The 23,537-nt window shown below is 39.3% G+C and overlaps 2 protein-coding genes across 2 annotated transcripts; one reads left to right on the forward strand and one right to left on the reverse strand.

Annotated features, from left to right (window-relative positions):
* The first annotated feature begins 4,449 nt into the window (after positions 1–4,449).
* LOC129094222 (angiopoietin-related protein 4-like) lies at positions 4,450–8,394 on the forward strand. Its single transcript, XM_054602306.1, has 7 exons — positions 4,450–4,972; positions 5,299–5,409; positions 5,563–5,653; positions 6,161–6,274; positions 6,570–6,665; positions 6,758–7,042; positions 7,163–8,394. Exons 1-7 carry the CDS (start codon positions 4,484–4,486, stop codon positions 7,342–7,344), a joined length of 1,368 nt encoding a protein of 455 aa, XP_054458281.1. The 5' UTR covers positions 4,450–4,483; the 3' UTR covers positions 7,345–8,394.
* A 90-nt stretch (positions 8,395–8,484) lies between these two features.
* LOC129094221 (dipeptidyl peptidase 9-like) lies at positions 8,485–22,971 on the reverse strand. Its single transcript, XM_054602305.1, has 21 exons — positions 22,816–22,971; positions 21,420–21,510; positions 19,301–19,545; positions 18,909–19,021; positions 18,381–18,554; positions 17,390–17,558; positions 17,196–17,294; positions 16,843–16,971; positions 16,390–16,451; positions 16,197–16,297; positions 15,896–16,073; positions 15,637–15,796; positions 15,027–15,106; positions 14,168–14,338; positions 12,720–12,855; positions 12,431–12,576; positions 12,127–12,273; positions 11,612–11,764; positions 10,586–10,728; positions 10,326–10,437; positions 8,485–9,784 (listed from the first exon to the last, which is right to left on the reverse strand). Exons 2-21 carry the CDS (start codon positions 21,473–21,475, stop codon positions 9,692–9,694), a joined length of 2,667 nt encoding a protein of 888 aa, XP_054458280.1. The 5' UTR covers positions 21,476–21,510; positions 22,816–22,971; the 3' UTR covers positions 8,485–9,691.
* Positions 22,972–23,537: the final 566 nt, after the last annotated feature.

The following is a 23,537-nucleotide window of genomic DNA, read 5'->3' on the forward strand; positions in this document are numbered from 1 at the left end:
TTGAGTTTACCTGAACCTGAATCTCTTGACAACAACATGGACCTGATAAATAAGAGGAAGATGTCAAACAGATTTTCTCCCATTAATTAATCTACATCCTGTCTTAATGGTATGTAAAATAAATACACAAAACAACTGGTCTCAAACAGCCTTTAGTTTGTTTGAATGCAGAACAGAAACACAAAATCCAGCTGCCTATTCAACATCAACAGAGCCGGTCTAAGTCGTACGCTGACAACTGCTCAAGGATGTCTAAACAAGATGAAACGTGTCAGGATGCTTCAGCTGCCTGTCCGAAAGTCGACAAATGTTGGAAACCTCCTCCTCCTCCCTCCCAACACACACCTTTACGACGTCAGGACTGTGAACACCGCTTCTGACAACTTCAGTAACTTTCCAAAACCGACAATTATACATTTACACTCACACTGTGATTGGCCAACTGTACTGAGGTGAGAGAGCTGGCAGTGCTTTAAATTCTCTCTCTCGCCTTTTTTCTTACTCTAAATGTAAGACATACAAATGTAAGTAAATGAAAAAGTGGTAGTGGTTGGTAAAAATCTGACAAATTAAAATGTTGTTTACCAGCATATTCATCATCTGGGGACCATGAACGTACACATTTTTATTCCGATTCATCTACTAGAGATCAAAGTATTACACAGGATAAGTAATAACTTTGACCTGCTGGTTGCACTAAAGGAAAATTCAGAGGAATCGCTTAAGTCATTAAAATCCACCCTCTGGGGACCATGAATATGTGAATGAGATTTTAAGGCAATCCCTGAAATAGTTGTTAGGATATCTCAACAACTATTTCAGTGCCCCTTTTTTAGTGTAGCAGATAATTTAACTTTAAGATACAGGATGATGAACCTAAAGAATTTATTTTCTGCTTCAGGTTCTGATTTAAATCACATAAAACTATACATCAGTGTTTCACAGTAGCCATAAAAACCTAATTAACTCGCTCAGGAAAACAGGAAAGGTATTTACGCACCCACCTCTAACTTAAATGCCTTCGCCTCCGTTATACTCTTTGATCAGGGAGTGAATGCCTCTGGGAAACCACACTGCTTTCTAGGTTAAAGTGCAAGCTGGGGAATCAGATTGTTGAAAAAAAAAAAAAAAAAAAAGCAACACATCCCAAAGCGAGAGGGAACACCAGGATACAGACACTGTGAGAGGGGAAACTAGGTAAAAGGTCGGAGTGATGCATGTGAATGAGTGGAGCGTCAACCAATTGTAAATAACAGCTGGTTTTTTTATGAAACCACAATGACATCACGCATGAGGCCGTACACGAGCGTTACCTTTCACACACTTGCTTCTCTGCCAAGAGAACTGAGCTGAACTCCCATATGTTGAAAACAGAAAAGAAGAGACCTGCCAGGACTGAAGACTGTTTTCCAGAACTTTTATAAACCATTATAAACTAAAGAAATAACACAAAACATTAACATTAACTTATATTGTTTTTCAAGATTGCTGTTGATTTGTGTCCTTAAGTTGAAAATAGATATATAAAAATTGAAAGCACTCTCACTGACTGGAATAAGACATAACTGTGATGAAAACCTGTGAAATCTGTCCCAAGTCTTCGTTACGCTATTTTTAGATTTTCTGTCAATGGTTTCTACGAATTGGCCGTGTTTATTTTTTAAGGTGACTGATAAAGACTACACAAACACTCGAGGTTGAAGATCAGGACAAAATCTAAAAATACTTTCTGATCCAGCTGCAGCTCTTACATACGTTTGAGCGCTGGGGAATACTTTCAGCCCCTGAGAAGCTGATGTAGCACACCAGACACATGACACACCCTAACCTTTCACACACTAACCCACTGGTGCCTAAAGACACCGTCTACCCCCACCATCACTGCCCAGCCCCTCAGTGGAAGCTCATGTGCTGTACATGTGTAGATCTGATGTTACATGTTGTGTAGTTTGTAATCTGCACAGTTAAAGTGACTTTGAGGTTCAGGAATGTTTCTGGATGTGTTGGAAGATGAATACTGTCTAGATTTCCTATTAAGTCAAAGTGTGAGGTGTTGAGATTAATTAATATGCAGATAAACACAGTTATCTGATGTTTAGGGACAATATTATCAGTTTATCAGATACCAGCTGCTCAGTGTCATCCACCTCATTTAAGTCACAGACAGGTCTCCACCAATTACTGAGGAAAATATACAATTCATTAGCTGTTATGTTCACCATTTGTGTTCCAGAAAACCAAAACAAGGAGCTGAAAGAAGCTAAAAAGCTCGACAAAGCTGAGGGATTAACTTTTTAAGGGTAAAACAATAATTTACTGGCAAACCTAAAGCCTGACAACCTAACTGAAGATTTGTATAAATATGATGAAGACTACCACCACAAATTTGAATGAGGGTGATTATAATACAACTTCCAGCATCTAAAGCCCTGAGCTATTATTCCAATTTACAGGAACTATCTGTTATTATACCAACGCCCAAGGCATTAACGTGAAAGTTGCCTCGTCCAAAAACAATCACATCTACTAGTCAAACATAGTGTCCTGAAACAACCGAGGATGGAAAACTTCCTCGTCCAGCTGACTCTGAAAAGAGCTGCAGACACAAAGCTTTGCCTCGTGTCAGCTGAGAGCAGGAGTATACGTGCAGGACGGCAGCCTGCAGCAGACGGTACGTGCACTAAAACACGGCTGAGACCATTACAGTACAAACACAAATGATGTAAATGTCACATGGCTGATGCTATATTACGAATACAAACAAATGAAATCACGTATCCTGGTTCATGTTTGAGACTGTCAATGTTTGATTTAGTTTCATCTTACTGTACTTTGTAACAGTGCCCCATGCCAAGAAAATATAGCTCCTCTTTGGCCGTCTGGTTTCATCAGACAGTTTGTTTATCAGGGACCACAGTTAAACTTTAACCACACTAACCTTCTTCCTTCTTCCTTTGTTTTCATTTGATTTTTAGCTTCACTAGCAGCGTTGCTCTATGGACCCAAATGTGAGAATGTCTGTAAGTCCACCATGTTGGTCCACACTGAAATATCTCAACAACTATTGGATGGATTGTCTTGAAATTTGGTTCAAACATTCATGGCTTACAGAGGATGAACCCTAATGACTTGAATCCTGACCTGCCACTTTTTCTTTTTATACAAATAATTAGGGCTGTAATTAATGATTCATTTCATTTTTGCTAATGACAAATATTTTCTTGATTGATAGATGGTTTGGTTTGTTAAATATGGGAATACAAAAATGCCCATCATACTTTTCCTACAACGCAAGGTTTCAACCAACAGCCCAAAACTTAAAGATATTAAGTTTATTATCACAATAGACAAAGACCATTTGTATTTTCTCTTGTCTGAGTAAAATATTTCTTTGAAAATGCTTTTCTTCTAAATCAGTCACAAAGCCATTGTTTGCCATTATGAACAGCATGTGTGTGTGTTTCAGTGTCTGGCATATCATCTGGCCCTGATCATTAAACTACACCACGTGCCTTGTGTCTGCAGTGTGTACGTGTGTGATTGTTGGATTTTTTTGTCAGGACTGCATGTGTAGAAACGGCCAGAGGGTTGAACTTTCCCCTACTTCTCACACTGACTCCTCCATCTTTGAATGTTCTCCAGCATTCCTGACTCATACTGAATACTGGCAATGACTTGCCTGCTTCACTCACTGAGATAAACAACAATATTTAAGTATCAGTGTTTTTTTTGTTGTTTACCATTTTACAAAACAAAACTATATATTTTTTTCTCTATTAATGCAAATAGAACATGAACAAAAGAAGCCTATCATATACAGGATTATTATGTTACATAGAATAACAACTATAAGCCAATTAATTGATTATTCCGCCACTATTGAGTCATTTTTCAAGCAAAAATACCAAATATGTACTGGTTCCAGGTTTTCAAATGGGAAAATTCTTCGTCTTATATTATATTTTGGACTTGTTGGTCAGACAAACACGAGACAATTAATGATGCCAGCATGTGATGGAAGTTTCACTGTTTCTGATATTTTATAGATGGTAAATCAGTTAATTAAGAAAATAATCTGCAGATTAATCAATAATGAATATATAATATATAATAAAACTGTATTTTTACTTGTGCCACAAACAAAAAACTACAAATCAGAAGCAGACCATAAAAAGTTTTTGGGTAGACAAACTCAGTTTGAGCTTTGAAAGTAAAACAGAATCCTTGTCAAGTTTTCCTATTAGCGTGTGTTTCATCTGTAATGCAGAACTTTCATTGCATCATGATCCAAGTCTGCATAAGGGTGACTACTATGAAAGACTTTCCACGCCCCCATCCTCCCTTCCTCCAGCCTCCAAGCTCTAAAAGCCAATCAGAAGAGCCCTCTGCTGTAACCCTGAGCTATAAAAATCTCTCAGTGCTGTTCAGAGACAGACATCAAAACCAGCTTTCATACTGAAACAAACTCTCAGCTGACACAAAGATGAATACGCCACAGCTTCTCATCCTCCTTGTGACCATTTTGGTGCATGCAGCAGTCGCTTTCCCCTCAGATAGAAGAGATATGCCTGGCCGAGACAAACACACCTCCTGGGACGACGTGAACGTGGTGGCTCACGGCCTCCTGCAGCTGGGCCAGGGTCTGAGGGAGCACGTGGACAAGACCAAAACCCAGATGAGAGACGTCAACGCCAAACTAAAGGCCTTCAACGGCACGGTGGCTGAACTGGAGAGGAGGCAACAGGAGCAAGAAAAAGCTCTGAAGGCGAGAAGCAAAGAGGTGGAGGAGGAGAGAGAGAGGCTGGCGGCACAGCTGGCTGAGGAGGTGGAGGCGAAGGTGGAAGAGGGGAAGACAGAGAGCGAGGACATCCACACCAGGATGGACAGACTGGAGGAGAAGGTGGATGCGTTTTTTAAAGAGCCAACACTGGTCAGCAACAACAGCGATCGCACAGAAGTCTCATTTATCCAGGTGATAAAAAAATACTGCTTTCATGTTTCAGCTAACAGGAGGAAAATGTGTAGTTCTGGAATGAGATAATTAAAATCTGAAAACACACAGTCCAGTTAATGTTCTAAAGCGTTGTCACTATTGACCACATCCCTCAGTGATAATTTCAAATATAATCAAAAAATGGAAGCTTTTTTGAAAACAAAATTCTCTAGTACTTTCAAGAACTTGCAAAACACAATACTACAGTAGTTTGGAAAATTGTTTCCCATCTAAATACCTCCATAAGCTGTACCCCTGAAAACGCAATGATGCTGTGACGCTGATGAGACATTGTATTTTTCCAGAGGCTGTTGGCGGCTCAGAACAGACGCATTGACCAGCTGGTGGAGAAAATCAAGCAGCAACAAGACAAACTGGAGAAGCAGAGTCTGCACCTGCAAACACTGCAAAGCAAGGTGAGCCTCGAAGGATTCAGCCAGTGAGAGAGAACAAAACTGTGACCTTTCAGCTGCAGGATGATCCCTCAAACCAAAAGATTACCTTAGCATTAACTTGATTAATGTCATTGTTTGATTATAGTTTCTTGAACCTGCTCTGTAATCCTCCAGGTTGCACACAAGAGAGTAAAATCACACCGACGGAGAGATGAGGAGATGGCACTGAGGGGAGAGCAAGAAGAGCTGAGCAGAGACGCATCAGGTAAGAAAGTTTAAAAGTGACAGAGACAAAGTCGCTCTGAGAGGAAGGAACAAAATCAAAGTGAGCAATGAGATTGAAAGTACTTTAACCAGCAGTCCAACAAATGTTATTCAGTTTGCAACAATTTGCAGGAAGAGAACATAGGAGCTATTCATTTATTCTAAAGTGACATAAGAACAAAAGAAAAATCACCTTTGCACCTGAATTTATAACACTTGGCCTGCTGGCAGAGCCGTTCATACAGTCCAAAGATCAGGAGAAAATGAGGAGAGCAGCTTTTAAACACACCTACTGTACTGTATGATTGTAGGACTCAGAAAAGCTCAATGAAGGTATAAAAAAGCAGCAAAAGTGTGACAAAAAGCAGATTCATCAACCACTTTTGGCAGATGTACTGATTAAAGAAAAGGACCGAAATCAAAACCTGAGCCCAACTGACTGGCTGCCTCAGCCTGAACAAAAACCTCAATCATCTGATCAGTTTTCTGTGTTCTGGTGTTTCCTCAGGTTTGGCCAGAGACTGTCACGATCTGTTTGTACGAGGGCAGCGAGCCAGCGGCGTCTACAAAATCCAACCACAGGAGTCCAAGCCCTTCAGCGTCCTCTGTGAAATGACTTCAGGTGAGTCAAACAAGAGCTTTCCCTTGAGGTTCTCTGGTTTTCATTTTACAACAACACAGCTACACAGCTGAAGGCTGAGCTTAGAAACTTTGTATCCAAAACTTTCCCAGTCTCAACAGCCTTAATCACAGAGCATTCTCAAAAAAACCCTCCAGAGAGGGCCCTACTAACAGAAATTTAAGTTCAAAAGGTTACACATTTTTTCATTTCCACTATAGCGTCAATTCCATAAAAAGTATTTTTTTGTGAAATGCCTCTTTAGCTCAATCTTCTCTCTCTCTTTCTCTCTCTGCAGAAGGTGGATGGACAGTGATCCAGAAACGTCACGATGGATCCCAGAACTTCAACCAGCTGTGGGAAAGCTATAAGAAAGGCTTCGGCAACCTGAATGGTAGGAAACTTGGCTCAAACAAGTTCTTTAAATATCTGCATCACTAAACCTCACTGGCAAAAAATTAATCTCAACATTTCTCTTCCCTTCAGGTGAGTTTTGGTTGGGCTTGGAGAACATCCACTCCCTCTCCAAACAAGGACAGTACGTCCTGAAGGTGGAGCTCTCTGATTGGGCGGGAGAGCAGCAGACGGAGGCTCGTTATCGACTGCAACTTGAAGGAGAAGAGAAGAAGTTTGCTCTCCATCTGGAGCAAGATGCTTCATCTGGGGCTCAGGAGAAAATAATGACAACCAAAGAATCCGGTGTTCCTTTTTCCACAGCCGACAGAGACAACGACCTCGCTGCAGATGTGAACTGTGCTGAACTGCTCTCAGGTACGACAGCGTCACCGACCCCGAAACCTCAACACGTACAAACTGTCTAAGTGGCTGAAAATAAGGAAAAATCAGAGCGAAACAAAAATGTTTCTATAAAAATGCTTCTTTTTGTTGCAGGTGGTTGGTGGTTCAGTAGTTGTGGTGAGTCAAACCTCAACGGCAGATATCCCAGAAGGCCGAGTATGCTCAGACGGCAGCGGTCCAGAAAACAAGAGATGTTCTGGTCGTCCACAAAGGGACAAAACAACTCAGCGAAGGCCACTCTTCTGAAGATAGCGCCCGCCACAATAAAGCAATAAGCAGATCAGTCTCGTTGGTCTTCAAAGAGCAGTGATGATCTCTCCTAACAAGCACTGGATCATCAGATATTTCTATGCTGTGCCATATGATCAATAATTGTCAGAGTGGACATGTTCAGTCATATTGACAGTTGTTTATTCCCTTTATAAGGGCTTCTCGATCTCATTTTGTAATACTTACTGTATGTGTTTTAAAAACTTCTACTTAAATATTAGAGTGTATTATCTTCATTTATACACGTTAACATTTTTTATATTTCATTTATATGAAACGCTTGAAGGCGTAACAACAAACACAATGACCACCCAGCAGCATCATCTTCTTCCAAATAAAATGAAAAACTATACATATATATTTTACACTTTAAGTTATTCACATGACCGTCTACGTACATTTATGAGTTACGCATTTCATAGGTCTTTATAAAGATAAAAGTAAACCACAAACTTCGATTCAATACACGATTATATTGAAAATAATGCCTCTTACTGGAGATTCCTACATCCGTGGTGTGAAGTTTATAAACATAAAAGTGAAATATTGTGTTTGTATATGGTTGCCATGGGTCGCTCTTAGGGGCATTGGTTATTACATTACAATACTTGGCACATAGTGTGATGTTTGTTTAAGAGCATTGGACAAAGAGCTTGAAGATTATTTCTTGGAAACTGCTGCTCCCTGATGAGGAAATGATGAAGACCACAGATGTTGTGTTCAATTAAGAGACAGGTTTTCACTTTGTTATAAGGTTGACGTCTTACTGCTGCTTTCCTCTACAATTTTCAATGAAAGCTAAAACTGCTGTTAGGGTGATTCATATTTTTCGATGTGGGGTTTGTAAATTTGACTCTTGTGATGTCCATGTTGAGAAGAGTTGTGTTATAAGCCTTCTGAATCCATCTCATCTCAACAAAATATTTGCATTCTGTTTATGAATTTGGCATATTCATTGTGTTTGATTTAATTAGTTTATGTTGAAAGTTTATCTCTTTCTGTTTCATCTCCTTTCCCCTAAACTCAAAGATCAAAAGGCCCAAAACTGTTTATCTACCAACTGCCTAAACATTTAGGGGAATTTTCTGAAATTTTACAAAAAACTACATTTCAAATACTTTTAAAAAATAGTACATTTCATTTGGTGACAAGACTTTGGAAAAAAAAAAGTTCACTTCTGTTTATTTCTTCAATATCTGAGAGTACATTTAACCATGAACAGGTCATGGTGGCTCATGTTACAGATGGTCATCAGACAAACGCGTAACAAGGCATTTTATTGTTGTAGGTCCTCAGACAGATTCCCTGATATACACTATACGAGCAAGGCACCTCAGACTGCTAACAGTTGTGTCATACATCATCTTATAGGTCAGTTTGTTGGCACCAAGGCAAATATATGTAATATGTGCAAAAGTCCTCAGCAGCAACAGAAGAAAAAGAAGCTCCCCACAAAATTTAAGCTAGCGAGTGAGCGAGCGAGTGAAACAGCAACAGGTCGCTACATAGTTCCACCTTTTATGAATGCATAACAATTCATAAAAAAACATTTTTAATACTACACAAAAAATGTGGCATGTCACTTTTTTTTCGTGTAAATCTGCCAAAGTGTGGCACAGCACATAAAAAGTAATCTATGATAGCACATGAGGGCACAGAGTATACAACAAGGGGGGTTTAGAGTTTGCTTGAATGCTCTTATAGAGCTTTACGTTTGCTAACATCACTCCAGTGTTTTTCACAGACACAGGAACACGATCATCAGTCGGGTCCCACAAAAACGTGACAAGTGAGAGTTCAATAAAAAACGAATTGCATGAAAAAAAAAAAGTAAAACTGAGAACTGCTGGTCAACGTTTGTACTTGTTTCATTGCTGACAAAGTTCTGTCTAAACATCAATGTGACATGTGTATTTTTGTTGTACTCGTTCCACCTTTTGCCATCACCACAGTCTCAGAAAGCCTCAGCCCTGTGTGTTCAGGAGGAACGGGACCCTCTGCTTGTTTTGGGGCTGAAAGCAATCCAGCAGATTTCCCTACATTGTAAAATAAAATACAAGACTTCTTTCTCTCAGTAATGGTTGTATTTATGGTGATGATTCTAAATATGAAAATTAATCTTGTAATGATTTATGGATGCTTAAATGCTTCAGCACCTTTAAGACTGTAGAAACAACTCTTGAGGTGTGATGAGGTATGGCATAGCTTGCAGTCAGCATAATATCATAAAATCGAGTGGAAAGGAGAAGCTGATGCAGGTTTAAATAAATGGAGGAAAGGAAAGGAGGAGACAAGGAGAAAAGGGTTAGGAAGGAAGGAAGGGAAGGTCAGGTCAGTGTGTAGCAAAGCTTATCAGAGGTTCTGCTGGAGGAAGTGCAGCAGCGTAATCTCGTAATGTTCTCCGGACTCTGGACATCGGATGCTGTGTCGCTCGTTGGGATAAATCTGGAAAAGCATAAACAAAAAACCCCATTCAATCATCAAGGATCAGCTGGATTGTTTGTTTCACATTTTACATCCACTTTTATATTTGATTAAACAACATAATGCATCATGTTAGTGGCTGGTTTCTAGGTTTGTAGATTTTACTTTTCTTGATTAGCGGGAAATTATCAAGGACAATTTCTTAACTTTTGCAAAGCCTATCTCAGTTTGAAATACTGGAAATACTGTAGAAGCCTTCCCCCCCTTCTTCAAGCTGCTTTCTTGTTTTAGTTAATAAAAGAACAAAGAGACACAAGGAAGAAGGAGAACAAACAAAACGGGTTTTCCTTTACATCTTTTGTGCTAAACTTACTTAAATACTTTTTAATGTCTTGTATGATGAAGGCAAAACGAATTGGTCTCATGACAAAGTTGTTCTTTATACAAGTGTTGCTGGAGTTTGGGCCTCCTTAGAGTTTATGTAAAACCTCTATTCAGACTCAGTTTCACATCTTTATCACAGACTTCACAAAAGTCAGTATAAATAAGTGAATCCTCTTACCTGCAGGCTGTAAGGCTTTCCTGCCCGGATAAGTTGAGACACCAAGAAGTTAGTGTGGAAAAAGTGCACATTCTCATCTAGAAACCCGTGCAGGATCAGCAATCGGTTTGGCCTTTGTTAAACAGAGAGATGAAATTCTTAGTTTCTTTGCTATTGTTCACATATAAACATGTAGGATTAACAAAACTGATACCACGTCTAACAGGGATACAGAAACTAAATCTAATTGTGCACTTTGACGTCTATATGACTGCTCTCACTCATTGGGGAGTTTGTCGGCGTGCAGGGCGACAGAACAAGCCTCGTATCCCTTCTGGTTTTTGTCAGGCGTGTCCAAATATCGCTCTGTGTAGCCGGTGTCATAGGCCATCCACAACGTCACTGGAGCTCCTGCAACGGCAACCTGGAAAAACACAAACACGAAGTCAAACAGAAGCATTTTTTATTATTTCTTCCTCTTAAAAATCTTATTCAGAAATGTGGCTAAAAGTCCAGATTGAGTTATATTTTACCAGATTTATGAAGCCATTTGAGACATTAACAGTAAATAAAAGTCATAAAAAATAATATGAAAACACAATGGCCACCGTCTGAGTCTGAGATGATGGAGAAGCAAACTGAAAATTCCTCCTGCTTCTCTGAAGTGATCGGTGTTCCAACATTTTGCCTTCCACGTGAGTTATGTTAACAACATAAAAACGGCAGCTAAGAAAACAGTGCTTAGCAAACTGTTTGCCGTTTTCAGTCGCCGTCCCGTTAACGCCACTAAAAATTAAATGCTTTGTTAAAGGTAGAGTATGTGGTCTGAAAAAATAAACAAATAAAATCTAACTGAATCATGAACTTAAAACTGAAAATGAAATCGAATTATGGATTTGGAGAACTATGTAGCCCTAGTCCACTAAAAGTGCTTGTGTTGCCATGTCAGGCTGTTATTTGAAGTGTCTGACATTATGGAAAGAGTCTTGCTCAAGGAGGAGTCTTGTTATGAAATCTCGCAAAACTTTTTAAATTTTATCTGTAGGGTCCTTTCTATGATGTTATCAGACAATCATAATACCAATCTGAGCCTTTCAGTGGCAAAAACAAGCACTTTTAGAGGAAGTACTGGATACTGATGCTGCTCAATTGCCCTCGCAGCTTGTTTAGCAATACCCCTCAATACTAGATCTATTTAAAAATTGTCTTCATTACTTAGACAGAAAAACATGGAAAATAGAATCTAACTGCTCTCCTACTGCACATTTTTTTAACACATTAAGAGAGTAAATGTTAGTGGTTTTGACCTTGAAGATGTCAGGTTTGTGGATGAGGCCCATAAGGGAGAGGAAGCCTCCGTATGACCAGCCATGGATGGCAACACGACTCAGGTCAACAAACTTGTACTTTTCAGCTACGTAGTGTAAACCCTCCACCTGGTCCTCAATCTCCACCTGACCCTGATTGGAGGAGAACAGAGAGGTAAATCACCTGGCATTACAATACCCTTTCTCTACCAATCTACATACAATATGCACCCATTTACTTCTACTACAAGTTTTATAAATGCTAGAACACATAAACTCAGGGAAAAAAGTGAATTCTAAATCATGTTGCATGTGTCATTATTTAGTAATGAGTTTTTAATTCCTTAATTTCTTCTCTGAATACTTATTTAAGAGTAAAACATGTTATCCTGCAAATTTCCCCACTGTGGGACTAATAAAGGATTATCTTATTTTATCTTATGTAAATAAAACACTCTGTTCATTCCCCTACATGAGTCTTTTTGGAGAAAGATAGATCATTAATGTGTTTCTACCATTTTGTCCTTCACAGCTCCTTCAAACTTGAGTCCCCGCTGACAGGAGCCTCGTCCATCGATGACCAGCACAGCATAGCCTAGAGAAGCCAGCGTGCTCAGCCGCAGGTACTTCACTCCTTTATAAGAGTTATTCACTAACTGGACCTGGAAGAAATAAAACAAAAAAGCATGGTTACAGCAGTAGCAATTGGTCAAAAAACATTAAGATGATGATATGATGAGATATTTCTGATCTGAGTTGAATTTAAGCTTTGAAGTCTGCATGACATGAATCCACTGTGACAGTGGGGGGGAATCATACCTGCGGGCCACCGTAGACAAAGACGACAGTTGGATGTTTCCTGCCCGGGACCAGGTGGTGTGGTTTGTACAACATGCCGTACAGATCGAAGCCCGACTTCCCTGTGAAGCTAAAGATCTCTGGAGGTGTGACGTCGAAAGGGAAACCTGGAAGAGTACACAGGTGTGAACCTTATCTCAGCTTAAATATCAGTGGATATGAGTGTAATCTTAAGCAGGTGATAGGGGAAAAGAAACTGGCATTTCAAAACAATATTTTATCTGTTATAAACAAACTTTGTTTTCAGTACCAGAGGACTCCATCATGCTCGCCCAAAACTGAGGCTCTTTGTGCAGCGGGTCGTCGTCTGAGCCCTCCAGCTTGTAGATGTGAACACAGGGTGCTGTGGTCAAGCTGCTGTAATGGCTGACAAACATGTCGAAGGTCTGCATGGAAAAAAATAAATTAAAAATTATTATATTTCTGCTGAAACTTGATGCAGGAACAAACGGCCATTGATTTAGTTTATTTTTAATTAAGGTTATACTTGTATTTTGAGGGTGCTAATGGGTGATATTTAGTGCAAAGATTAGAAAAAGCTGTTAACATATAATTGTTAGTAGTTTGTCAGAAACAGGAGTGAAATAGCCTCTGAAACATTTAAAATGTTAAAATGAAAGCATTTAAACAGCAGAACACTTTTAACACATGAAATAATCAAATAAAAGTAAATTTTTATGTCTGTTTTAGGTTTTCAACACTTTTTTTCAACACTGTTGCGTCCGTCATATCAGAGGTCAATGATACTGATCAAAATAAATCATTTACAAAATGAATTAAAGATGAGTGTTGTCCTGTAAATCTGTAAACCCTAATTTCAGTCACAATTCAAGATGTAGGACTAGTGAGTGTAGCACTAAAGAAGTTGTGATGAGTATCAGTAGTATCACTTATAATACACACAGGAAAATTATTTTGCAGTTGAATCTTCTAAAGAGGCAAAAGTAAATGAGGTTACTATGTTATCTGCTATATAAGAACATTTTAAATAAACATCCAATCACACAAGTATTCAGGTTTCCTGTGCAGCTTGTTGTGTGATCACAGAGAAAGAGAAACGTTGTGGGAAAAAGTCCCACTACTTGATTATTTTTGATTTAACACAGAACACAAGGTTGTATGTGTGTTCAAGATGCACAGATTGCAGTTAAATCTGCAGGTGTCGCGTTTAATTTGCTAATGGAGTGGGTTGGGTCATAGAAATTAACGTTTTTGTTAATTGCAGATGGGTTCTTGGTGGATGAACTAATACATCATTATTAAGCAAAACCTCTAAAATGTAAAAAGATGACAGAGAGCAGAGCCGCTGTCCCCAGCAGACTACATTTTTTGTCAGGCAAGTGAGAGACACACATTGAACGAGGAACAGCAGGGTAACTTCATTAATTATTGCAGAAGCTAAAAGTTTTGTTGTGTTTTCTCAGTTTTTAAATGTCCCATGTTATTTACTGTAGTGACTGCACGTACGAAAAACATTAACAATTACTGAAAGCAGCCTCTCTAATACATTATACATCAATACAATGCATCATTTAAAAAGCAACATAGGCTACATGGACTAGTAGAGGGGGAGTGAAAGGACCATGAGGATGCGGTTCTCTAAGTCAGAGAAAATAATGTATTCATGTGGGTGGCAGGGGGATGATTTATGTGTATTTGGGTGACGTTAGAGTTGGTTTGTGTGTCAATGTTACATACCTGGCTCACTGAGCAGCTGTGGGAGAAGCCGGGTTTGGTGAGTCGGACGATTTCAGCCGGTGAGTAGTAGCTCACAACGTAAAGGTGATGCTCCAGAGGAGAGTCTTTGGTTCCCTGGAAGTAAACCAACTTGGCTGCCTCGTCCACCCAAATCTGAGGACTTGATGAACGCTGCACAAAAAACACAGAACAAGAAACAGTGATTGCGTGGTCTGTGAAGATGCAAACAAGAAAAAAAATGTCAACATTCTGTTTCGAGGTAGGGCTTTTTCATTAGTTTTCTGTAGTTACAGTACATACCTACATATACAATCTCTACATTATCATTACAAAGTCTGAGTTAGACATATACAAAGCCTTAAAACAGGATACAGAGCAGGTTGTGACTCAATACTCTGTATTTCCAAAATCTTACTTTTGTTTTATTTCAAGAGTTTATTGATAAGCTTAGATATTTTTTTTGCCATAATTTCTACATTTAATAGGGACGTAAGTCAACAGAAAATATGTAGTTGTAACTGACCACTACTTACAACTACAACTGACACTGGGCCCGTTAATTTATCACATGCTTGTTGTTTTTGTGTAATTTCCAAATTATTAAGGCCTCATAAATATATAATTGATTTAACTTCTTGATGCAGAAGGCCTGAAGAACAAACCCTGGAACCGTAAACTGTGCTCACGTTAGTGCTTTGCCACTGAGACATAATCAAGCCAGTATATAAAGCAGGGCATCTCAAATGTTATATTCATCTTAGTGTACCGGTGAGTGGATGTGGTGGTTAATTTGTGCTGCTCTGGAATGAATACGGTTAAACATCAACCACCTTGAACAGATATATGGGCGGGGCTTTACCTTCGCGCCGTGATTGGCCAGCACCTCCCACTCCCCACTGGTTATTGTGACCTCCTCTTTGATTGGACACTTGAAATCATCTGGTGAGAGAAGAGAGAAGACAGGTGTATATGTTATTAATCAATATGTTTTTTATCAATATCATAGTACTGAGACCGCACCTCTCAAAGTAACAAATTACCTATTAATGAAAACTGACGCAGGTATGTTTACAATTCTTGTGCTACTGGATATGGGAAGTGCTGCCTTTGACACAATTGATCATGACATTCTTTTGGATAGACTGAGGTACTGGGTGGACATATTTGGTACTGCATTAGACTGATTCTCATCATATCTGTCAAACAGTAAATTGTGTGTCTCCTTTAACAACTTCTTGTTGTCTTTTTTCAATATCAAGTATGGGGTGCCTAAAGGGTCTATTCCTGGACCAATTTGGTTCCCTTGGCATCCATAGACATTTAAGTTTCTTTCGATTAACTTTTTTAAACTTTAAATATTAATTAATATATGCCCTTCACTTAAGTAATTAAATAAAGTAGTAATAACATCTAGGGGGACCCTTTGTCTGGTACACCTGAACTGTGAATGTGCTTGTTGATGGTGTTACCTTCAGAGTGCATGTAGCCGTTGGCCCAGTTGTAGCTGCCCTGCTGTAACACTGAGGTGATCTTATACAGGTGACAGAAACCTGTTTTTGATTCATTTACTGCTATGAAGCTGATCTCATCATCACTGGTTTGGATAAACGGATGGAAGATGTCGTGCACCTGAAAGACAAATCAAATTGTGTATTTTCTACTGAAGACTGCACTATTTTTGCAAGATGTTTAAACAGAGCCCTTGACTGATGTGGTGTTGGGCCTCACATTGATCCAGATGTCGCTGGTCTCCTGGTAGATGATGAAGGGATGGACGGTGTCTCCGAGGGCCTCTAGGCTCTGATGCCTGTTGGCTCCGTCCTGATGTGCAGGGATGAAGAGCTCTGGAGGCAACAGGACTAACTGGAGACGCTGCTGCCGTCTTTCCATCATGACCGCCCACGCACTGACACACAGAAGGAGGAAGAGCTGTTAGGCATGTGCAGTATACAGACTCCATGTTACTACATATTTGTTTTTGGAGCATGGCAAAGTTTAGAACTCGTTTTTTTGAGAAAAAAAAACATACTATCTGCCATCTTTTGTCCATCCGGCTCTGGTGATGTATTCAGCACAAGGGAACAGGCTGGTGAAGGGAACAGGCAACTCCTTCTCCTGCGTGCTGACAATCTGAGGGAGAAACAACAAGAAGCTGGCATTTTCACTTCTCTCTGAAGAACTTTCTGGTAAACTGTGTTTTATGGCACTGAACAAGGACTCACTTTGCCGAGATTGTCTGTCCTGATTTCTGCTAATTTGAGATTGATATCCGGATTCTTGCTGCCTGAAAACAAAACAAAACTGAGTTACGTATCAACATAAAAATCCACGATACCTTTCTGACATAACTCCAGACTTCTGTTAATGTTGTATTGACTGAGCTACACAACATTCATGCTCAGAGTTTTAAAAAGTACCCCGTGGAGTTTTTGACCTGTAGCTCTCTTGAGCAGTTTTCTTATCTTTATTAATGTGCTAAGACACCAGCACTTCACCACCAAAGTCAAGAAAACTCCACAGGGCATCTTTAAAAAAAACAAAAAAAAAAACAAAAACTTTCCTACTGCATATTTCCTTTTATTATACAAAAACCAGGAACCATAAATACAGCAAATAATTTAAAATGTCAATTAAAAATGTGTAAATCAAAAGCTTTTTTAGTGTTTGTAGTGTACCTGCGCGTGGGTATCTGTAGACGTCCGTCTTACGCTCTTCCAAAGCCGGAGATGGAACATGAATGATCTCAACTTCAGACTCATCAACTTCCTCGTAAAGAATTTGCAGAGTCTTACCACCATCTGATTCTGAACCAGAGAGAAACCAGTAAAACCAGTCAAGGATTGTTTTGTTTTACAGGAGTAAACTGCAAGGCAGTAGGTTTCAGAATCATTTTGAAAACTTAACACAGGTGAAGTTTCATATGAATAAATTTGTGTTATTTAAGTATCTAATAATAATCCATCTTCATTTGATTGCCTCTTGGCTATGAAAACTATGACAGCAACCTATGTCTGTATTTCTCGCTCACCTTCACGTGCAGCTGGTGACCACCAGTAACCGGTGAAGCGGTCAAACTCTTCCTGCGTGACAAAAGTGGCAACACCGGCAGATTTTGGGTTTTCAATACCTAAAATACAAGTAGAGAAAAATAAAAACACTGTTTGAAAACTTCAAAGTACCATGTAAGACTCTCCATGAACATCTGACTGTCTCAATCCTGACCTTTGTGGCAGAAGGTGAGCCTCCTCTCTTCACCCGTCTCAATACTGGTCACCCAAATGTCATTGTTGTTGATGAAGCCAATGAAGTTGGGGTCCCCAGGGCAGATCTTGGGGTCCATGCGTGTGCCTGAACTACTGCTCTTAATTTCAACAGGCTCCATGGGAGAAGTCTGCACAAACACAGAGAGGTTTAAGGACATCTATCATGTTTGAGACCAATAGTGATAAGCCCCACTACTCGGGGTCGCCATCGTCTCAGCTCAGCTGCCTGTTTAAATAGTAGAGACTGACCTCCAGTGGTGCGAGCTGTGAACTACACTACATTGCCTCAATGCAGCATCTCCAAATTGGTTTGATAGAGAGAGGGGATAAATATTTTTAACTATATTTAAAATTATAAGTTCAGGTATCTAAATACCCTGGTACAGTGCAATTCCTTGATACTGTCCAAGCCTAATATCAGACTGGTATTGTTTTTAATATAATGCTACTTTCCTGTAAAGACATGTATCACCAAATTTGATGATTTTTAATTTGTCTAATTTTCAAGGATCAAGCTTTACCTAATCATGTTGGGAAAATTATCCTATTTCTTCAGATAAATAAACTATTTAGAACATTAGAAAAACAATTTAACTCACAGCAGAAAAAACATTTTTGGTTAAGAAATAATTGTAACTAAAGCTGAAGAAATTATTTTCTGACATTTTATGGAGACAAACTTTTTTTTAACAATGACAACAACAGCTGGTGGCTGTCCAGATTGTGAACAAGGTATACAAAATAAACTTCTCAGTGCTCCCCTCCAACTCTGGACAAACTGTTTCATATTACCTCAACATCTTTCCCATTTCTGTAATGCATCTACTTGCATATACGCCAATACAGATACATCTGTGATAAGCTAATTGACCTTGATATTGTCCTTTAAAGCAATTTTATTCATACTTGCTGCATGGCATTAAGTCTTATTTTACTGTCCTTTAACTCACAGTGAAGCTGTTGTTTCCACCGTCACGGCAATAGTACAGACTGCTGTTGGCCTGGAACAGGAAGAGGCCGCTGGGTCGGTGGTAATCATAGGAGGTAATGCCAGACACCCCCAAGCGTTTCCTCTCTCGCAGCAGCTCCTCCTCCCGTGAGAAGCCCCCTTGGTGAGGGCTGGCCTGAGGTCAGGGGGTGACAGGAGGACACACAATGTGACAATGCTGGCCGAGCGAGGGAAAAGTCGAAGAGGGCATGGAAAACAAACAAACGGTAAGAAAACATTACCATACTAAATTAAAAAGGGAAATGCTATGTACCAACAAATATAACCTTTTATCTGCTATCTCTTTGGCAAAAAACACTTGTGTTTATGAAATCAGGTGGTCTAGAATATTTTGTCTTTAGGGGAAGATTTACAACAGTAGTTCGAAGCTCCATGAGGGAAGAGGCTCTTATGAAAGCAGGGTTTCATAATCATCCTCTAAACAATAACTCTCATTGTTTAGTCCGAGCAGGCTAAAAATCCTTCTCACCTGAAAGCGATCCAGCATCTTTTTCCATGACAAGACCAAAAGAGCATCTTTGCGGACCTTCTTGGGGATGTCTGAGTAGAGTAAAGCATTGTCCCTGCTGGCGTAAGGCATTCCTGTGAGAGCAGAGATGCTGAGTCAACAACCGAGCTACCACGTGTCCAGATCTTACAGGTCTCTTGAAATGCTATCACACACTACACCTAACTACTTGAGACATGGCAGCAAAGAGCAGCAACCATTTTGCAGAGATTATTTGAACTTCAGCTGCAAAAGAAAAAAATCGAAAGATGGCCTCAAAGTAAAACTATGTTCCTGTATGAATCGTCTGCCTGAAAATGAATACATATTCCAGCAACTCTGACAGGTTCCAGATTTCAGGTCCCCAAGCTCACCGAGGTAGTAGATGCGGTGGGAGTGCGGACTGGTCTCGTCCTTCTGGATGAACTGGAAGTCGTGTGGCGCCTTGTTGATAACCACGCCTGTGTTCTTGCGGCTGTTGTGGATGATCTTCCGCAGGCCATCCCACGTATGCTTCTCCACCTGGAACTGGGTGGGATTCACATCCTCCATCTCCACCACCTCTGTGCTGTCCGAGAGCTCGTCCACTCCGGTCATGCCTGCCAGTGCCTGCCTGATGCTGTGGACAGAACCCAGACTAATCAGATACATATATTGTAAATCACCATCGAAAGATTAACACTATAAAAACTGACAATTATCAGACGTTCTGACAGAAAACAGACTATTTCTGTCTACTTATCGTGTAATGTAGGTGTTGGATAACCTGATTGAAACATATTAAAGGAATCCTTTAATGATATTTGCCAAGCTAGCAGGGTGGCACTATGGATGGCAATGGCGATCTCTCAAATAGAGTTTAACCGATTAATGGGTTTGGCCGAGCGCTGCGACACTAGACTACATCAGAAATTATGTTTTCAGAAAACAATTATCTACTCCACAAAACCTTTCTGGTGATAGGGTCAATTCGATGTTCTCTCTTCCAAATAATCCTGCCAAACAACAATCCAATCGCACACTGTAGGATCCTCCTCAGCCCGGACACATGCACACACATAATGGTTTCTAAGAGTGGCTCTTAACAATGAGGCGGGACATGCAACATAAGTAACAGAAGAGGAGGAGAAGAGAGGCAGTGAGGGGAAACAGTGTGTAGATAAATTAAGGGTTTATTTCAAAACACGCACTGCATTGACAGAAAAAAACTAAACTGAAAGCGACCCACATATTTTACCCACAATTTTTTATAATTTTATGGCAAATTTTCATTTATATTAGTTTCTCCAAACTATTGTTATTATATCGGCCTTTAAAAATCCACTATTGGTCTACCTTTCCTGTCTGATGATCACTTTGGTCCAGACCGAAAAACCTTAACATCTATTCAGGTAGATTGCCCAAAATTTTGGTTAAGACATTCACGTCTTTCTAAGGATGAATTCTAATGACTCTGGTGATCCCATTACTTTTTATTTAGAACCATCAGCAGAGGAAAAATATAAGATGCAATCCTTCAGTTAGTGATCAAATGTTTGCATACCTAATGACATTCCCATCAGCTTTCCGTTGTGCTTGCTAGCAAATGTTAGCCTGCATGGTAAAGATGGTAAATATGACACAAATCTTGTATCTTTTAATCTTTCTAGGCAGCAAATATAATGGAAAAACCTTGCTTCGACTGGTCAGTCTCATATTTAAGTTTTTTTGCCGGTCTAATTTACACACATATGCCGCCCAGACAGAAACCTCACATCCCTACACACACACCGTCAGTATAGACGTTCTTCAGCGCAAGTGAAGAAGACATGAAGCTCTCAATTTTTCAACAGCGCTGGTCCGAAATAGGAAGTGAAGGAATAACCATAAAAACATTTGGAACAACTTCCTTAATGAGACACTTTTATATACTGTAATTCATTCCCGTGCATACTGATCTGAGTAATGCAGGCAGCTGACAGCAAGGTGTCTCTCCCTAGCACAGTCCTAGAGTTTCCATTGCCTTGCATTATGACTCGTTCTAATTATAACATTATAGCTCTAATGTCAAGTGGTTTTTTTCGATAAAAGCAAGTATTTAAATAAAAATACAATCATTTATTTCCTAATCATTTTAATTGTGTGTTTTATGCAAATAACAACTAAAGATGACAATAACAAAGTAAAAAGATAACATTTATTTTATGGTTTGGACTGACTTCAGGAGAGTTGAAATAATAATTTGGGATGGGGTGAAAAAAGTTATTCTGGGGCTTTGCTGTAAATTATAGTTCTAGAAAGAAAATCGGCTTATCGGTAAGTCGGCAAACACCTGAATCGGCAAGTCCGACTTTAAAAAGAAAAATCTGGATCAGCCAAGAAAATTGCAATTGCTGCAGCTCTGGTAAAATAATGTAATTCAATCCAAATTAAGGAAAATAAAAATAAATTTAATAAAATTTTAATAAATATGGTTCTTACTGTTGAAAAAGCTGTTAAATATTTGTCTCATACCTTTCCTGGCCGTCTTCTGTTTTGTCTTCAGTTTTCAGCCTCTTTACTTTGTGCATTAACCGTTCAACGACCCAGGACCAGCACTGACACCCTGTGGGAAACCAGGTAAACACACAAAAACTGAAGATGTCAAACAGCAAAAAACAAATTACATATCGTTAAGTGGCAGCAGCTGGTCTAACTGACAAACAGATCAATTTTAACATTTCTTAATATGTGAAAACCTAGACAATGCCTTAATCTATGCTCTCATGCTATCAACAGTGAATCTGTTACTGAAGTGACGCCCCTGAATGTCTCTGTGCCGCTTCATCGTGGAGCTGCTGCTCTTCAGTCGACCACCGCCACACTGCTGTGTGTTCCTGATATGGTTCTCATTAAGTGTGACTGAGCTGCATTACGCTGGCATTTCAACGTCTGTGTCATAACTGTGGCAAATGTTACACTGTCCCTCCACATTTTACTGTAGGCTGCTCCGTTGCCCTGGGAATAACTGACGTGCAAATTCTTCAGAAGTTCATTCCCAGAAAACACGACAGAAGGTCCCTTGAACCAGTTCAAGTCTCTGACAGAAAAACATCATACATCATGTATGTACATTTGACATGAGTTGATTAGAGTGAACGATGATGCATGAAAAAAAACCTAAAAGAGTGTCTGAAGATTCACGATATATAAAATCTTTATAAATTATATTTAAATGTGTTTAAATGCTGTATGAGAAATGATTTGGATGTCTTTATGATTATTGACTATGTTTAGTCCATGAATAAACATTATTTGAGAATAACCAGAAAGATACTAAATATTCTAGATTTTTTTTTTCTCACAAAATTAATAGTTTTGTTTTGTCCAGACTTTTTCCAGTGAAACAGCAAACAGTATTTAAATCAAAAGCAAAAAAAATAAACAACCCGTTCAAAAGGGATAAAGACTGAACCCCTGTTGAAAAAAATCCCAATTTATCCTCCCAGTCTGTGCTACATATAAACACAGATACCTCATTGTTTTAACACACACATCTCTGGCATCATCAGCTTGGATGTTTTCAAGCAGTCCAATGGTTATTTGTCTTTTGACACCAATTACAAGTGCTGTAAACCTGCAGCTGTGGGGAGCATTGGTACGTCACAGATCATCAATGCTGAGTAACAGACAATACATATCGCAGGTTTCGTTTTTAAGCTTAATGGATCTAAAGTCCACACAGTGACGGTCAGCATCTCACCACAACACACCACAGTGTGTCGTCCCCATCAAACATGACGGACCCTCATCAGGCTTTCATTGGCATCCTGTGTAACGTTGTACCAGGAGCTAGCCAGCTAGCCGCCCATCACCGTCAACAGGCTAACACATCAAAACACAAACATTCATTCATGCATTTGTATCTTACACTTTCTGCCCAGAAACCTCGAAAGCTTTTTTCCTTTAGTCGAAGAAACATCCGTGTTGGATACAACGATCAGAGTCTGAATGAATTACAGAAAAAAAGGGGAAGGTAGCTTAATGCTAATGTGCTCGCATCACGGAAATAGCTAGTGAAATCAAGATGACGACCTTTGACCCGGATGTTGTGTCTGGTTACACTGTGTAGCAACCCTGGTAGAAAAAGCTTTTGAATTATTTTTTATTTTTTTACAGCAGAAATAACCCTGGTTGTAATAATAATAATAATAACGATAGTCTGTGGAAATAAATTAATTAATTAAAAGAGGAAATTCGGAAATCTCTGGTCCTTTCTTTAAAGAGCATCTGAATAGTGGTTTGTTTAAACCCTAATTTAATCTAAAAAAAAACGTACCAATGACTCCTATTTTAGCTTCAGGGTTGCAACTAATGATAAGTTTCATTTCTGATGAATGAGACCGTTTTTTTCTCTAATAAATCAATCGTTTAGTCTGTCAAATGATATAAAAAATGTTAAATGTCCATCACAGTTTTTAAGAGCCCAATGTGACATCTACAAATGTCTTGTTTTGTTTGATCATGAGTCCACTTAGAGACACTTTCAAGTTACGATGATATCAAACAGAGAAACGCTGCCAAATATTAAAATTGGAGATGCAGGAACCACTCATATTTTTGTTGACGCCCTTTTTGTTTGAAAACCATAGT

Source organism: Anoplopoma fimbria, chromosome 8 (genome assembly GCF_027596085.1).
Source record: "Anoplopoma fimbria isolate UVic2021 breed Golden Eagle Sablefish chromosome 8, Afim_UVic_2022, whole genome shotgun sequence".
NCBI lineage: Eukaryota > Metazoa > Chordata > Actinopteri > Perciformes > Anoplopomatidae > Anoplopoma > Anoplopoma fimbria.

Coding starts and splice junctions, on each gene's coding strand:
- LOC129094221 (XM_054602305.1), bottom strand. CDS start 21,475: ATGCACAAAGTAAAGAGGCTGAAAACTGAAGACAAAACAGAAGACGGC. Junction 16,074..16,196: donor TGGACAAAAGATGGCAGATA/GTATGTTTTTTT, acceptor TCTGTGTGTCAG/TGCGTGGGCGGTCATGATGG. Junction 9,785..10,325: donor GAAAGCCTTACAGCCTGCAG/GTAAGAGGATTC, acceptor ATGCTTTTCCAG/ATTTATCCCAACGAGCGACA.
- LOC129094222 (XM_054602306.1), top strand. CDS start 4,484: ATGAATACGCCACAGCTTCTCATCCTCCTTGTGACCATTTTGGTGCAT. Junction 4,973..5,298: donor CAGAAGTCTCATTTATCCAG/GTGATAAAAAAA, acceptor GTATTTTTCCAG/AGGCTGTTGGCGGCTCAGAA. Junction 5,654..6,160: donor GCTGAGCAGAGACGCATCAG/GTAAGAAAGTTT, acceptor GTGTTTCCTCAG/GTTTGGCCAGAGACTGTCAC.